The sequence below is a fragment of the Gymnoscopelus microlampas genome (genome assembly GCF_963454915.1).
Source record: "Gymnoscopelus microlampas genome assembly, chromosome: 3".
NCBI lineage: Eukaryota > Metazoa > Chordata > Actinopteri > Myctophiformes > Myctophidae > Gymnoscopelus > Gymnoscopelus microlampas.
The window spans coordinates 20535871-20554083 of record NC_139940.1 but is presented as its reverse complement, the minus strand read 5'-3'; the positions used below and the strand labels follow the sequence as shown (position 1 = coordinate 20554083).

The 18213-nt window shown below is 44.3% G+C and overlaps 1 protein-coding gene across 2 annotated transcripts in view; it reads left to right on the top strand.

Annotated features, from left to right (window-relative positions):
* The window catches only part of LOC311038358 (mannosyl-oligosaccharide 1,2-alpha-mannosidase IA), a 225185-nt gene that overhangs the window by 125869 nt on the left and 81103 nt on the right, over window positions 1-18213 (top strand). For both annotated transcript variants that reach the window (XM_084047836.1, XM_084047837.1), the window contains exon 3: window positions 13117-13232. In XM_084047836.1, the coding sequence (XP_083903962.1) occupies window positions 13117-13232 (116 nt within the window). The remainder of the gene's footprint in view (window positions 1-13116; window positions 13233-18213) is intronic.

Below are 18213 nucleotides of genomic sequence, written 5' to 3'. Positions count from 1 at the left end.
ACGTTGGAGCAAAGACAACAGCTTGGAGCTCATAGGACCCAAACACAGGCTTGCATGGATGTAGCACAACATCCCAAATGAGCTCAGTATTTGCCTCCTCAGCTGGTTCCCACCCTACCTGTGGAAACCCTGTCACAGAATGCAATCAGGCTGAACTATATGGTTAGTTAGAGCCAGGCTGGGCGGCCACAAGAGACGTTATAGTGTTGAAGCAGAAATAGAGCAGCAGATTGCTAGCAGTGCACACAACTAAAGCATAAAGACTTATCAGAAATAATCTGTTGAAATTGCAAGTCTCACTGCTCTCACATGAACACATGGCCGTGCATTCTATAATGTTAAAACATCTTTAAAATCTTTAAAAATCCATGTCTTGGATTTACCACGATCCCTTATGGGGGCCTCGCTTGGGCTGATGATGTCACCTGATCATTTGAAACTGTGGCTTATTGGTAAGGAATGTGGCTGTGCTGTATGTTAACTATTGTTTGACAAGAGTTGAGAAAAATCATCTTATAGCTAATATAAAGCCACAGGCAAGTTAATGGCTCATGAAAATGTAGCCACCGTTGGTTATCATCACTGACCAATTTCTATTGTGACCTCCTGGGATTGAAACCAAGTACTCTCCTCACTAAGAATGATAAGCACACCATCAAGCCTCTGCAGGGATTAGAGCCAAGATGATGAAATACTGGTTTACAAATGTATGAAGAAACAGGAGGATTAAAATGGATTGTACTGGTATTCTACTGTAATGATTCAAACACGGGCTGATGAATACGGGTGCAAGGGTGGGCGACCCTTCACCCGTATTCATCGGCTTTGCTCTAGTGAGCCTGTGAGCACAGGGTTTTACATCAAGTCATCTACCGGCAGTGACGTAGTTTTGGAGTCATGGTGGGTTGGATATTCGGGCGATGACGACGTTGCAGCCTGTGGCGCGCCATTCTGAACATGATAATCACTTTGTTTGTTTGTTTTCTGTTTTAATCACACGTATCGCTTGCCAAGCTCTTAAGCTTGCTGTGGTATTAAGCAGTTAAACCCCAGCATCCGTGTTGTGGGGAAAGCTTTCGCTGAAAATAGCCAATCGACAAGCTCACAATGCGACGCAACGCAAGCTTTCCCCACAATATCGGAAAACCGATGAGGGACTCCGGTTACCCATATGGGGTTTAAGTGGTTAAGGAGCAGATTTTTGCTTCTTTGCCTTTTTTTCAAGGGACTATTAATATACTCAAACTTCATTGTCAGCCTTCCACTCTCACCTAAATATTTTACTAGCTCGCAATAGCTTGTCTTACGCTAAGTGTGAAACGCGTTTTCATCCGTCATCTGTGAAGCTGTCCACAGCGACCTTTATCCACGCCTTTGCTCACCTGTTAGCCTTTTGAATTCCCCTCTCTGTCCTGCTTCTAGGACTCAAAAGGAACATTTAGGAGGGTTTGTGTCCCTTGTCTCCAAACTTCTTTTAATTTTCAGCCAGCTCAGCCGTTCGGACGCTGACTCTCAGTTGTCCTCGACTGAAAATAACACTGCCAAATACCTCTGCTTCCATTCTGAACTATTCCCTCCCCGTCTGGGCCTCCGCTGTTCTCACAGTTGTGCTTTTTTTCTCACTCCCCACACATTGGCAGCCCACACAGCAGAAACCTTTCTGTGGGAGCATCATGCTTGGCAGCTTTAGAGCTGCAGTGTAGCGAAGGGGGTCTGACTGACTAGTAGTGTTCCACCTCTGCACACTGCAGTATCTCAAACTCATGCACACACACGTACTTTACACTACACTGCACACTGCACACACACACACACACACACACACACACACACACACACACACACACACACACACACACACACACACACACACACACACACACACACACACACACACACACACACACACACACACACACGCGCACACACACACACAAACATACGCACAAACAAACACATGCACAAACAAACAAACAAAAACACACACACACACACACACACACACACACACACACACACACACATAGTGTTCTCTCTCTCTCCCTCTCTCTCCCTGTGTGCGTGTGCGCGTGCGTGTGCGCGTGTGTGTGCACGCGTGTCTCTCTCCTCTCTATTTCTGTTCCCTCTCCTGTCCTTCTCTTTCTCTCCTGGCTGAACCAGTCAGTGTCAATCTCCATCATCCCCCAGCATCCTCATGCACAGAGACGGTCTTTCACCTGTCCCATGGCCTCAGCTATCTGTAGCAAATCAGGCTGCTCTCTGATGAATGTGGGTAGAGCCTGGATGGTGCCGACGGGATGATTCTCCACTCAGAGTGGGCGGGAGTGGGCCCGGGCCACACTTAAGATGGAGAGAGGGGAGCAGGCCTAATAGAGCAGACAGCCCCCGGCAATCCTGGAACAACAAACAGCAGATAGAGTGACAGTGAAAGTTAAATAGAGGTTGATATTGAGCTTTTCAGGTCGCCTAATTTAAATTTCACTTTGCAAGAACATTCAAAAGTTTGCATTCACCCTGTAATTGAGTGTGAAATTGCAGGTGAGAGAGACAGAATATAGTACATGCTAATAGATAGATAAGTGGTCAGTAAATGGGCTGTCTCCAAATTGATTAGACAGTGTGATGATTTATATTTGCCCCAATTTGGAAGATATTGTGTCTTCTTGGCAGATTTTTCTGTATCATCAATGCCAGCATAGTTATATCATGTAGCTGTACTTATTTCCACAGTGCTGCGAGTTGGCGCGTGTGTCATGGCATGGGTAGTTACTAGTTTGTATATATCCTTGTTTTTTTTTGTGTCTTGATAGTTTGTGTTTAGATTAATATGGATACCTCCTGAGCTACTGTGTCGGAAGATGAATCGGAAGGTTCCCGGTTCAATCCCTGCCTCCCCATGTGTTACTATCTAGTGTCTTGAGAAAGATGCTCAACCCCAACTGCACTCGATGAGCAAGTTGGTGCCTTGCATGGTTTCCTCTGCTGTCGATGTGTGAATGGGTGAATGTAACGGCCACTGTAAAATATTTTGGATAAAGGCGCAATATAAATGCACAATACCCACATGAACATACTTTTGCACACATACAGTACACAATCTCAGAGATACTTGTATGAAGGCTATATCCTACAAGAAACAGACACACATACTGTATATTATTCCTCTTCGCACACACGCACACACACGCGCACACACACGCACACACACACACACACACACACACACACACACACACACACACACACACACACACACACACACACACACACACACACACACACACACACACACACACACACACACACACACACACACACACTAATGCACTAATGCACAGATACACATAGATGCAGATGACATTCAAACCCTTTCCCTCTCAACAGGCTTTTTGTACCTCGGAGCACCAGTGTGCCTGTGCTAATGATGCGGGGAAAGGCTGCTCTTTAAAGGCGGCTGCTTTAATTTCTCCAGCTGACGGTTGCTCTTCATCAACAGGTTATTCCAGCTCCCCTTAATTGGCCAGTTTGAACATTACTCAGGTGGGAACTAGCAAACTAGCCAGCTCCACGCAGATGAGATAAAGTCTGCCTGACAGGATGGCATGCATGCCTGGTTTAATCTGCGGGAGAAATGGGAGACGCTAAAGTATGCTAGGATTTATACAGAGGCTATAACTGGAGCCCTCGGGCCAGCGAATCAATGCAGAATTCATCCTTCCAAACCTGGATCAGCATCACGATGGCCTGTCAATTACAGAGAATGTGGACTTAAATATTGGCATTTTGTTTCTTGTTCTGCCTCGGTTCTTTTCCTTACAAGTCGTCACGGTTCGTTAAATCTGTCTGCACGGCATCACGGTCGAGCGTCTTTATTAGCTGGCCAATCAGGGCCTGTAGCTTCTCTTGTCGTTTCCAATCAGGTTTTGTGGTCTGATAGAGCGTCACATGTATGATGAGTGATGACTCTTCCACCACCCCCACCACTGTGCTTGTGTGCGTATCGATCGACGCGTGAGAGGCTTTCAGTGAGGGTGGGGTTTGATAATGCTGTGTGCGGTCTGTAATGTCATCTGAGAGGCTGTCATATCAGACAGGGCTACAGCGCCATCACACCACGCTCTCTCAGAGTGGCAAATTAGATTTCATCAATTAGATTGACGTGACCCTGTGCGTGTGTCTGCAAGACTGGAACTTCTCTAATCATGTCTGCACAGTGTGTGCGGATGTATTCACATGTACTGAAGGATCAAAGTTTGATGATCAGCGTGAGTGTGTGTGTGTGTGTGTTTGCGCGCGTGTGTGAGTGTGGGGTGGGGGGTGTATGTGTATGTGCCACACCCAAAGGATTGATTACACTCTGCATACTTAATTACATATGGTCTTAAAGCCTATAAGAGTTAGCTTGCACTAAATCCTCAGCCGTATTGCAAAATAAAAATCAATTCATCTACAATTCTAATCAAGAACGCAGCTATGGTAACCCAGCTAATTGGAATCTTAATGACAGTTTGAAGTAAAAAACTGAAGTATAACACCTAGGAAAAAAAAAAAAAGAATAAGGGACGCAATTAAAATCAGCATTCATTAAAGCCTGCTGCATCAAAATATTAATTATGCTGCCAGGGATGTAAATGAGAAGTCGGTTTTGTCGTTGCTCGCTCTCTGACATCGTTGTGCCTGTAGCCCTGTGCAACATGCGCCGTCAGAGATTAAAAAAAGCTTCCTAAACGAAAGCTTCTTGCTCTCCTTCACAAGCTTCCTCTCTTCTCCAGGTTCCTTAATGGAGCAAATTCATTTTGACTCCGGGCTTTAATGTGACTTGATCTATCAATTCTTTCTCACTCTTAAGTTTCTATTCCTCCCTCACTGCCTTTTCTCTCCTGGGCCATAGTGCTGTCGGACCGAAGGGCATGAAACACCATTTAAGTATATTGGGACGTCTTGCTTGTGTGACTCGATGGCGTGTGGTGTGATTACCATAACTTTGGCGAGTGGGAGAGACAGAGGGAGAAGAACAGAGAAAGAGGCGAGCGGTTGTTAATTTCCCCCCTGTGGTTCCACTTTTTAAAGACCCTCTCCACTCAAAAAAGCGTTGTTTCCACCGTTAATTCCTCTTGGAGGCATGACTTTGACTATACACATTGGTATATTTGCAGAACTCGCCACCAGAGTGCCTGTTTCACATCCTTCCACTCTCTGGTCAGGCACTGCAGTGGGGCCGGGATGCGTCTAGACAGGGATGCTACATCAATGTCACAGACACATTACACACACTCACACAAAATGTCATGCACACGCACTCACACCAACATAATACACACAGACACACATGCATGCAAGCACGCACTCTCAGACACACCCATTAGATAGATATGCAGTACAAACTGCTGGCAAGCTCTGTCCCGCAGGGTCAACTCCCCCATGTCTGACGATTTAAATAATGCGTCTCAGTAAACAGGCCTCTCCGTCTCCACACAGCGCTGACTCTGGGGCTAGCGGCTGCTCTTTTATTCAAATAAGGCTTTTATTTCCGCTCGAAGGAAAAGATCGAGATTTGATGGCTGACATCAATGCAAAAGACGTGGCAGGGTGCCGGACAGGGCAAAACGCAATAAAATGGGAAATTGAGTATGCAGTGCTTTTTAAATGGTTTTATCATGACAAAGATTTGTGTCAAAAAGAACAACAGAAAAACAACAAAAAAAGATTATTGTGGAGCATTTGAGCAAGTGCATTTTCACCTTCTTGGGATATCTTGCAATACATTTTCCATTTGAGAAGTCCATTATGGGAGACTCAATGAGAGATTAGTAACTTCTAAATAAATTCACAAGTTGTTAGTGATGCATGACAGAGGTGGACTGGATACTGCCTTGAAGGTCCCAATTCGTCCACTGGAAAGAGAACAAATGTGGAAACGTGGATTTAAAGCAACGGCTCAATGATCCTAATGAGCTTCTTACAGTATTTGAACCTTTATTCTTTGAGGGCAGTGGGTGGTAAAACACAGGTTTAGAATGATAATCGGCAGGATAAGGCTCCCCCCTCACAGCTTGCAGCAGCTAAGTACCTTTTATGTGCAATGTCAGCCAGGAGGTTTCTGTATAAGTTGTTCCTGATAGTGGCTCTGCCACTGCCTCTGCTGGCCTGTCTTTGGGCGCCTGCCAAGACCTTTGGGCAGAGGAGTCACAAAAGTGTTGATGACTTTGAGCTTTTTGCACACCTACAGTAGAAGAACTGTAAGGGTCTGAAAAGTTCAGAGAAAAACCTGGCTGACCTGAGTGGGAAATCACGCATTCCTGAAGGGAGCTCCGCATCATCAGTCGGACTCAATCAAGCTGACTTTCCCTCGTCTTCCGTTATCGATGTTCCTCGATGTATCTGTCGTGGGCTCATCAAGGTGACTAAAGTGCACCATTGGTATTCCACCCTCCCAGAAAAGTCAACCTTGATTGATGGTCATGACGCTTCTCACGTCTCTGTTTCCCTCATTAACCTTTTCTCCCCCTGCCTGTGATGCTCGGTTTACTGGACTTACCTTCTCCCACTTCAGCCCTTTGCTCCAGCCATGCACTCAATCGGAAGTCCACTCACCACTCCAGCAGTTGATCCTCAGTTCTGCGTCTATCCATCTCCATTATGCGAGTGGACACATGGGCCCCGTCATCCTGGCCCTCACCCCCTACCCCCCTTAACCGCTCACACACTTAAACTGTCTCTCTTGCCAGGTAGTGTTAGCAGTAACAGTTGCCGAGGCGATTGATAATTGCATGCAGACAACCGTCGGTACCAGGGTGGCATAATTAGTGAGATTCCTGGAGTCTCTGTCGATTAGCATCACCTTGATAACGTTGGCGGGGTGGGGTGGGGGAGGGAGGGTATGTCGGTGCTTCATCGACCACCTCCATACCGTTTTATTTATTCTGCGGTTTGTGCTATAAGTCAGAGGGCCTTAATTACACGAGATGGCAGCCGAAATTAGCAATGTGTGCTTCTGATTTAACTCCCTCTCCCCGAGGGTGTCTCAAAATGGCCCGTCACTCAGCTCTGGTTATTGCGGTTTGCCCAGCTATAGTGCACTATATTGCATCCGTTTACAGCCGGTGGAAGTCCTCTGTTGACATGTTATCAAAGTCAGCCCATACAGTATGTCGGGTAAATTAGATTGTGCTTCTAGGTAGAGGTGACATCTCGGAATTATCTTCTGAGGGACTGAGTGAAGGTAGTCTAAGATGAATAGATGTACCTGGGACAGTCTTGGATGTTTCATCGAAACAAGTAGGGAATGGTGTGTATATTGCTACAGATAAATCAGTGGTGTGTGCGTGTGCGTGTACGTGCATGTACTGTACATGTGTGTGTGTACTGTATATAAGTGGAGGGGAGTGAGAAAAAGAAATTGAGAGTGATGTCAGAGATAAAATGAGGGAGAGAGACAGAGACAGAGAGAGAGAGAGAGAGTGCAGGGCCTGTAATATGGCGACACACACATACACGGAATTGAGTGATTGATCATGTGGACTCAGGATGTCTAATGTAACCCTGCACCTGACCCACACTGACTACCATGTGACGGCAAAGATAAATGAACATCCACTGGCCAATGTCTCCGAGATGGCTTTCTATGTTCTCTGTGCCCCCCCCACACACCCCCCCCCCCCACACACACACACGCGCGCTCGCACGCACACATGCACACATTCATACAAAGCTACACACTGTAAACTTGCATGCAGTTATAGTACACATGCACACACGCCAACACATGCACACACGCCAACACGCACGCACGCACGCACGCACGCACGCACGCACGCACGCACGCACGCACGCACGCACACACGCACACACACACACACACACACACACACACACACACACACACACACACACACACACACACACACACACACACACAGTAAGAAGATAGTGTAACAAATACTGAAGTGGAGATATTAGTTTATTCATGTCAGTTGAAATTAATAGGTAATTATAGTGTTATTTTGCGCCACTATATTTTTAATCAGCTCTGAAATACTTACAGAATGCTTATCAGGCCTTCGTTATTAGAAAGTCTGATCTGCCATTTTATTGCATTTATCATTCAATCACGTTATGTATATTAGCTAGCAGAGGCAACACAACGAATGTGACTGCAGATAAGCCTATTTAGTTATGAAATAATCCTGTTTCTCCGTTTTACTGTTGATATATTTAATTGTTTAATTACATTTAATTATATCAGGATTGGTCTTTCTCCTGTTTAGTCGAAGTTTGTAACAGTGTAACACAATCTCTAATCAGTCTAATGCTGTAGGTAACGCTTTAAACATCTGAGAGATCCCAAGCAAACTGTGAGTGTTGATTATATATATAATGTATATACTGTATATATGTGCCTGAGTGTACATGTGTAGTGTCTTTTCCACCGATGCTTGCTTTACTACTATACTTTGACCCATGCTGTACTCTAGAGCGTAATTGAGAGTAATAAAAAGAAAAAAATAAAGAAAAGGGGGGGACCTGTTAACTTTCTGTTGTCTGACATTACAGGGAAGGGACTGACATTTAGCGAGTACAGTGAGAATCATGTGTTACAATACATCAACTGTATTCCTCTGCATGACAATCGACTCGAGTGAGATTTGTCTGCAGCTCCAGTGCCGGTTAAATGCATGAGGGGGTACTTGTGGCAGTGGCCACCAATGTATATGCACAATAATTCCTTCCTATTACCCTTTTCTCTTGGCCCATCGGCCAGGGTTACCCCCCTGGGCAAACTGCTACCGGCGCAGGGCTCTTGAAATAAATAAGGTCCCTGTTTGGGGTTTGGCCCGTGGAAGCCAAGGGAGTACGCCATGATGGATTGATCTGCTCCTTTCCGCCTCACAGTCAATCAATCATCTGTGCTTTGGTGCTGCCTTCAATAGGAATTTTTCCACGCTCCGCCGCCTCGCTGACGACCGCAGATAGCTACCTAGGGTGTGGGGGAACCAAGGGGCATTAGCTATCTGATTACGCCCGCCTCCTCTCGGTCCCCAGCCATGCTATTTGTCATCAAATAGAGACAGGGTTGCACATTGGGCAAAATAAAAGTCATTTGCTTTGCTATTCAAACTAGGCCTGCTTCATATTGGCTGACAAGTGATCCCCCGCCCCCATCCGCTCATTCTCCCTCAGTTTTGCAGTTGTTTTTCATTTTCTCCCCAATTTAGTCTTTGCCAATTCCCTCCATTTTTGTATAGTCTCTGTATAGTCCCCTACTCTTGGTCTTTGGGAGGGTGTAGACAACCACATGATGTGTCCTCTGATACACATGGAGTCACTAGCCACTTCTTTTCACCTGAAAGTGAGGAGTTTCACTGGGAGGGCGTAAAGCTATCCCTGTTAAAGCTAGCCCTCTTAAAGCTATCCCTCTTAATGCTGTCCCTCTTAATGCTATCCCTCTTAGGCACCCTAACAGGTGCCCCGACCAACCAGCAAGCGTCGCTAGTGCAGCGACAGAGAACGCCCTCGTGGGCTTCGTTCCCACCTGCCAACATGGCCAATTGTGTTCATTGGAGCGCCCGTCCAAGCCGGAGGCACCGTGGAGGAATTAAACCAGTCTCCACGTTTATTATTATTATTCTTTTAACTCCGTAACATGAAAAGAAAGTCCTGCCGAGTGTACATGTGTGCATACTGATGTGTTAACAACATGAGCAAATCGTTCTGGTGGTGTTCACACACAGTATATCAGGCTCCGGGCTAACATTGTCCTCTCACTGTGAGTGTGAGGTGAAATGCCCGTCAGGCAAAGCTCAGCTGAAGTTGAGTAGCTGGAGCAAAGGGGGAGCAAACGAGGAGGGGAGATGTTTAGCACGTTGACGCTTTACCACATTAATGGCCTTACCATCAAGAGAGGTGCTAATCGAGTGCACTGCACCCTCTTTGGGTCTGTAGACTTTGGCATACAGCCATCTGTCCGGGAATGAAGTGGTGAGAAGAGCACGTCTGTGCTGATACAGATGTGCCACTTCAAAACTTCACATGTCCTGCCATCGCCAAGACAGTACATTTTCAGGGGATTCCCAGGGCAATAAGAGGGACAAAGAAGGGCATTTAAAATGCTGAATTATTTTGATGATCACTGCTTTTATGATGCTAATTAATTTGAGCAACTGGTCAAATCACCTTTCGCCTCATAATGAGTCTGACACCTTGTTCAACACACATTCTTTTGTTCTCATGTATATGGATGTCTGTTGAAGGGAAAAACGGGGGTGTGTAGTGACAACTTCTTTTCAGGGGCAAAACAGTGCATTTTAAGGGCAGAAAAGGGAGGAAAAAAATGCATTTTCAGGGCACTATCAGGGAAAGAACAGTAACGTGTGAAGTTTTGAAGTGGCACATCTGTAGGTATTCATTACGAAAGACATTTGTGAGATATAGAAGGCTTAGGCCAATGTTTTGCCCACACACCGTTACAGTAAAGCCTGATTCATGCTTAGTTGTACGACCGTGCGATGTAACGATGTGATGTGATGCGTCGCGCTATGAGCTCGTAGAGCGGCTATTTATGGCACTGGACACCCATCATACGACGGAGGATAAATCAAGCATAATGGTACTGCGGTGTAATAAACTGCAGCACTGGAACATTTTTGCATTCACCCTTGTTCCGTGTGAACTTTAACTCGTGTCCAAGGCTTCCTCTGACCTCCTGGCTGACCTCATGAACTGCACTGTGGTGAGATGAGATGAGGTGTACAGCCAGGGCGGCAGGGGGGGCTGCTTTATAAGGACAGGAAGCGAATACATAAACAATACGCTTGAGAAGATACAGGAATGAGAAATTAAACTTTCCTTTTTGATGACGAGTGTTTGATGTCTGGGCTCATCTTCCTAGAACACATCAGACAAACTTCAGCCGTCCACCAAACTGCACGGTATGATCAAACTGGCAGCTTTTTGTTAGATGGAAAGAGAGCAATGGAACTTGAAAGGAAAAAAATAAGAGGTGTAAAATTACCCCTACGCTCCACAGCATTCTGACTCTTTGTTTCATCCGTGTTTGGTTCCCCAAAGGCCATTTGCATATGTGAGCATCAAAAAAAATGATCCCTCATAGGAATTGGATACTTTGATGTGCCAGGTTGCTTGCGGTTACATCATGGCGCGCAGCCAGATGCAGCACCAAACATTTGGTTGCGTTGAAAGTTGGATCACAAAGGTGTTTTTCAGCTCTCTATTTCAACCTGCTGGCTTAGCATGGTTCCGATACTGTATGTAGTATTTGTCTACTTCACAAGTCCTGCAGGAGTTTGATTCATACTTTGTCATCACTCCCTGTTATTAAACTTCCAAATTGTAATTTTCCCCACGACTCTGTAATTCATTAAGGAGAGCTGCCTTTGTGCAGAGATGCACCTATTAGGCGCAGCCAAGTTTGCATATTATTTGCTCATATGAGGATGAAATAGGCCATTCATTTTCACATGAGGCCACTGGGATGGAATAAAAGCGTCTGAACACATCTCATCTGGGATGAGGCAAGGGAATTGAATAGCTCCAAATGAAGTGCATTTAACGTAATGAGTCGCTTGAAGGAGATGTGCGCACGCACACACACACACACACACACACACACACACACACACACACACACACACACACACACACACACACAGACACACACAGACACACAGACACGCACACGCAAACACAGACACACACACACACACACACACACACACACACACACACACACACACACACACACACACACACCATGCTGAAGGATCTGAACAGAACAATACATTTTTATTTTACAAAGGATTACATACACCTGTGTTTGATTCCTTAAAAGACTTGAGTGTGCGATTGATCTGATGATGATGATGATTATTATTATAAAATCTCAGACAGAAGATGTTTTGCATTTGTGCCATTTATAACTTTAGTATCCTTAGAAGCTAAGGCGCACTTCATCGTTTGAGGCACTGATGTTTTGCTTTTGGGAGATTCCAGTAATGGAGAGCAAACTTGAAAGCTGTGTGTGCGCACTTATCTAGGGTCTTATCTACCTACTTAGTGCACTCCTCATTTAGCAGTTAATGAGCTACTCAATCACTGTGGTGGAAAGTAACTAGGTGTAGCCTACTTAAGTACACTTTTGAGGTATTTTATACTGGAGTATTTCCAATTTTCAATACCTAATACGTCTACTCCACTACATCTCAGAGGCACATATTGTACTTTTACTCCACTACAATTATTTGAAAACTTTAGTTACTAGTTACTTTGTAGATTTTGATTATTATTACAAAAGATACATTAACCACTTCAGCCTTATACTTCAGCTATTTGAAAATAGCTGATCTCACAACGCGGGAGACGTCCTGAGCTTGTAGATCTATATTTATTATATTATATATCATATTATTTTCAGAAGATTTTTTATGCATTTGAAAACTGCATTATGAGTACTTTTGAGACGTATTGAGAGTTACACACCTGAGAATTACACACTCTCAGGTGTGTCTTGACACGCCCTTGAAATGAAATAGTTTGAGAACCACTGTGCTACACTTGTCACTATCTGTTAGGTTCGCATCCTCTCTGGTCATTTTTAAATCCAGAATAAAGACACTCATGTTCTCTCTGGCCTTTTAAACAATGTCCCATTGCTTCCATGGAGTAATTCTTGGACTTCTTGTGCCTTTAAACCACCATGTTCTCCTTCATTGTTCTTTGTTCATAACTTCGTATGTGTGTATGTGTTTTTGTACAGTTTGTGTAACATTATTGTTCTTTCTTGTTTTTTTTGCTATATATTAAACGTGCTTTACAAATAAAATTGACTTAACTTGACACTACATGGAACAGAGCCTTAGTTATATTAGTATAATTGGTAAGACCTGTGTAGTAAATAAGTAAAGAAGAGGCCCAATTTCTTTCCGATATGGCTGCTGTGCATAGACTCTATGCAGAGCCTATTTGACAATATGCAACTGATCCACTTGACACTCAGACTGGGTGGGGTTTCTCTCACCCCCGAGTGTGACACGAGCAGTTCTTCGGTCTATAATTTGACAATAGTATGCAACTGACACATGTGATGTGTGTGTTTTGCAGGTGGCCTAAGAGGAGCCTCCATCATTGACTCTCTGGACACACTGTACATCATGGGACTGATGGATGAATACAATGACGCCAAGGAGTGGGTGCAGACCAGTCTAGACCTGAACACGGTAAGATGATGCAAGCTTACTCTCTCCCCACACCTAATTGGACATTTTCTTCGGTTCCTTAGATCCCACACTCACTCAGCATTTCCCAAAAATATAATTGCACCCTGCGGAGATTTCACAAACTCACACTGTGTGCTGACTGTACGTTCAACTATGAGGTGACCTGCAGCGGCCATAGTAACACTGTCAACAGAGACTCCGCTGATTTGCATAATAGAGTTCCCGCTGGTAGCCCTAACATACTGGGCTGATTTTGAGCTGCGCTATTGTGCCCTATGCCAGTGCTGCATCCAGTGAGCTTGAGACTTTGCCAAAGCTGGGTACATTCCAAAGAGAGTGAAAAGCTTCCTGTGTGGCTGCCGCCTCATTCCGGCCACGCTTTTGTCTCTGTGAGATGGGATTCTTTGCCTTTTTCTCAGCGGTCTCCACGTGGTGGGAAATGAGACGGACAGAGGAGTCACAGAGGGAGAAAGACGAGAGAAACACGGCGAGACAGAAAGACAGAAATAGAGACAGGGGGACGAAAAAACAGGGCCAGAGAGAGAGAGAGAGAGAGGGGAACAAAGAGAGCATCTCAAGCCGAGACAGAGACAGGGAGAGAAGGGGAGGGGTGGAAAGCAGAGAAATTGAAGTAGAGAAGAGATGAGTAGAGGTCCTGACCCCTTCATTATGTGATTCTATAATAATGGACTTTCTTTTTGTCTTTTTTATTTTTTTTTGTTGGGGGGAGGGGGAGACTAATTTGGACGTTATGTGAGGAGTGAGCCAGCTTGCCAACAAGGCCAGCCTCCGCCAGACTTTTGTGCTTCCTATAGTAAGCGAGTCGAGTAGAGCTCCTCCAGTTTGACAGCGTTTGTGGCGAGTTCCTCATTGAGCAAACGCATTTCTGGCCAACTTGCCAAAAGCCATGTGCTTTCACAATAGTTTGGAATTACACAACACTTCCAAACTTGACATTGCCATTGTGGGTATGTCAACATTATAGAGTGTTGTAGTCCTAAAAAAAAGTAGTTAAGTTGCCAGTGGATTCCCTCGCCAGATTGCAATGTTTTTTTACCATATGGTTTTTGATTTATGCACAAAAAAAGAAGACAAGAAGAAGGTTAGCATAGAGGGATTCGGGTTTTGTTCTATGAAATAACCCATTCATTTCTAAACCGTGATGTTTGAAGGCATTATGTGCATTTTTAAGCTTAATAATAATAATTATGATGGTTCAAAGAAAAAAATGTTTTTGTTGATTTGTGGAAATTAATTACCTTACCTAACAAACGTGAATATCATGAGCCTTTATTTGCTACAGAGCTTATTTTCTTACTTTATCTTAAACCCAATGCAAACATTATTTTGGAAATATCTGTGGTGGGAACCCATAGCAGCAGTTACTTCCAGGTTGGGTTTCAAAAAGACTATGAGCCATATTTAGATCTATAGCACTGTCCTGAACAGGAGTCTCCAGACGTAAAAAACACCCAAATGATGATAGCACAAGGTGGCACAAAGTCTAAAGCACTGCAAATACCTTGGGGGTATGTATAACTCCATGGCATGGGTGTGAATTAGACCAGAGTGTCTTCTTCCATTTCCTTAAAATTGGCTGGCAATGGATAATCTGGCGCAGATCATAAAGTATTATCTGAGCCTCAATGCTGAGTCTCTCAGTAATGTCATCTATCTATGTTGAACATGAGTGATGTGTTGAGTTCAGATGGATTTTGATAGCAGAGTGTGCACGCATTGCGAAGTTGCCTATATAAGTCAATCTACATTATGTTCTCTTTAAATAGCTGGGGAAAATACTGTGCTGGGGTACTATGCTGGACTTTACACAAAGTCTGAGCCGGTGTAAGGCGCAATCGCTTCTGACTTTAAGTTCTCTAATTAAGATAGCAATGCACCAACTATTTGCCATAGAGTACATCATTTAAAGACCAACATGCGCATGGGCACACAGATGGACGCAAATACATTTGCTACTTACAGTACACAACGTACAGTAGGCATTGGCTGTGAAAATTACAACTGCGTTGGTTGTAAACTAGCAATGAAACTTTGCGCCGTTTTGCACTGGGTGTAAGAGAGAGCCCTACATCATCCCTGTAGCACTCTATAGAGCTCCTCAGTGATTTTCAGGGAGTACAAATACCATTGATATTCTACATAGAGACATCCAAGTTAGAATTTCCATGAGCTATGAGGATGTTAAATGATGGTATATGCTCCCATAGAAGCTTTAAGTCTGTATAAAATCAAACATATTCACAATGTCAGGGAGAAATAGTACACTACCCACACAGTGTAGCATCTGCCCCCGCAAATGTCACTGTCAGCTCTTGAACTTCTGCTACCACTGGATCCAATAGCCTGGAGGTACACTGTATCATACTGTACATTTTTGTCAAAAATCACTACATGTCAACTACAATACAGTATGTTACAACACTATTATTAACAGCACTAATAATGACAAAGGTTACATTTAAGAAGAAGAAAGCTACTCTAAACGATTAGGTTGGTAGCGTTTGGAAAGATGTGTGCAATGTTAGTTCCTTCACTCTTAAAATAATTATGTACACAGTCTTTGACCCGGATCAACTGTTTCATAGTCAAAATTAATGTGACCATGGTGTGGTATTTTAGCCTGGTAGTGGTTTGTTGGCTTGGATCCAGGCTTAAAACTTTTTATGTAAGGATTTTCTGAAACGTCTGCAGTAAATGAATGGCAAATTCACTTTCGGTAGTAGACGTAGCTGTTCAAAAAGTGGGTAGTCGCTGTTATGCAGTATGGTTGCCAGACTATAGAAGCCTTCACCACCTAACTTGATAAATTGTCCATTGAGATTTGTGGCAAGTTGTTTGCGAACAGAATGTTGTTTAATGCAACATCAAAAATCCTCTGACCATTTCAAATTGCTTTCTTGGGAGACATTCCTCTCCTCTGAAAACTCCTTTGCATGGCTTTGTAACTATGAGTACGCCACCTGCGAATGTACACTATTTTGTGTGAATTTATGTTTCCTAGCAAGCTGTTGCAGTCATGTATTTACTCCACAGGCTTTCAGCTCCTGGGTTGCAACACAAAAACACACTGGCTCTGTGTTTACGATGAGCCTTTACCCTGCAGTGTTCACTATAGCACCATCGCATCATCTTGAATTCACTGTCGGTCTTGAGGCTGTATAGAATGCACAGTGTGTGCTAATTTCACATCACATCAAAGGGAACTAACTTTCAGCCATCCTCATCATATCCACACAAAATAAAACCGGAAAATATTTCCAAACACTTACATCTACAGTATGCAAACTTCACTTTATCAAACTCATCTCATACATACATCTACTGTACATAGAGAGAGATAGACATTCACCCACCCACCCACACACTCTTTCGCACACGCACAAGTGCACACACAAACTCTCCCTCACCATGCAGCCAGTCTGTCCCTCGGTGTGTAAATGCAGATTAGTATTGATGCCGAGCGAAGCTGTAGCTCCTGGCTCTGGCAGCCCTCAGAGCCCAGAGCAGAGTTAGACAGTAATGGCGGCCACTGACAAACAGCCACCTTGTCACCATCGCAAAGACACCTGCCACAGATTTGCACTGATTTACACTGCACTTTATCATGGATCTGAGATGGCAAAGAAAAACAGCTCACGCGCACGTCAGCGCCCCTGATCATTATCTCCAAGGGTTAAATCGGAGTGGAAGCGCTCTCCTCCGTACCCTTAATACAAAACCACCCGTAAAGACCTGATATTTTTGTTGTTCGTTTCTTCCAAGGTTAATTATTCATACAAATTGTGGTGGAAACATTTTGCTTTAGCTTTCGTCATCTTTTTCCCAAAAGAATCTGCCTATTAATTCAAGCGTTTGCACCCAGTCACAGTTTTGGTTTGGTGTGGCATATTTTCATTTATTAATTAAGTTTATTTAGTAAAATGGAGAAACCCATGAGCACCAGCGCTTCAGTTTACAAAGCGCCACATACACACACACACACTTGCATCTACAGTATATGCTAGCACACTCACTCTCTCTCTCTCTCTCTCTCTCTCGCACGCACGCACGCACACGCGCACGCACGCACACGCACATGCACACGCACACAGTAAACATAAACATTGACAGTAAACACACACAGTAAACACTGTACACACATGAACACAATTTGCTTATGCAAAAAACATGCAAATAACAAATGTTCTTAATACAATGATTATGATCTTCATTTACGAAGGATCACAGGTCCTTCTGCTTTGAGGCATGCTTGTTGATTTCCATATAAGCCTATATACTCGACTGCAGAGCTTTTGGCATCTGGTGCACTTGAACGCCTGACCTGATGGGGCTGGGGCACTGTAGAGGACTAGGCAGACGTGGCACCCTTTCTGCGAGCACATTTGTGCTTTGCAGCAATCTGCTTGATGTTATTGAGCTTAAAAGCGGCATTGTTTTACTGCAGAGCGCCAGGAGCTTTTGTCAGCAGCCCTGAGCTCCCAGATTTGAGTGTACATGCATGCAACAGTGACTTGATATTTGAACCAGTCTTTGAAGCGTTTCCGGGGTCCACTTCTGTCACATTTACCCTGACACAGCTCACTGTGCCCTATAGGCAGCTGGGTGTCCTCCATGTGTGAAACATGGCCAGTCCAGCACAGCTGATGAAGCAGCAGGGTGGATTCTATGCTGACTTGCTGAGTATAGATGAGCTCTCTCCAGGACTCCGTTGTTGGTGATGTGGTACCTGCCATCTAATTTTCAAGATGGAACGCAGGCAACGTTGATGGAAACGCTCGAGCCGTCTAAGCCGCTTCCTTCTTAATTACATTCACAGCGTTAACAAAAGCAGTCATTTACGCAACAGAGCAACTTGTTATTCAGCTGAACAAGCCTGTCACTCAGGGCATGATGATGACAGCTACTCCGTAACATACATCAGGGTGACAGAAGGACAGGACCTACAGAGAGGACTGTTTTA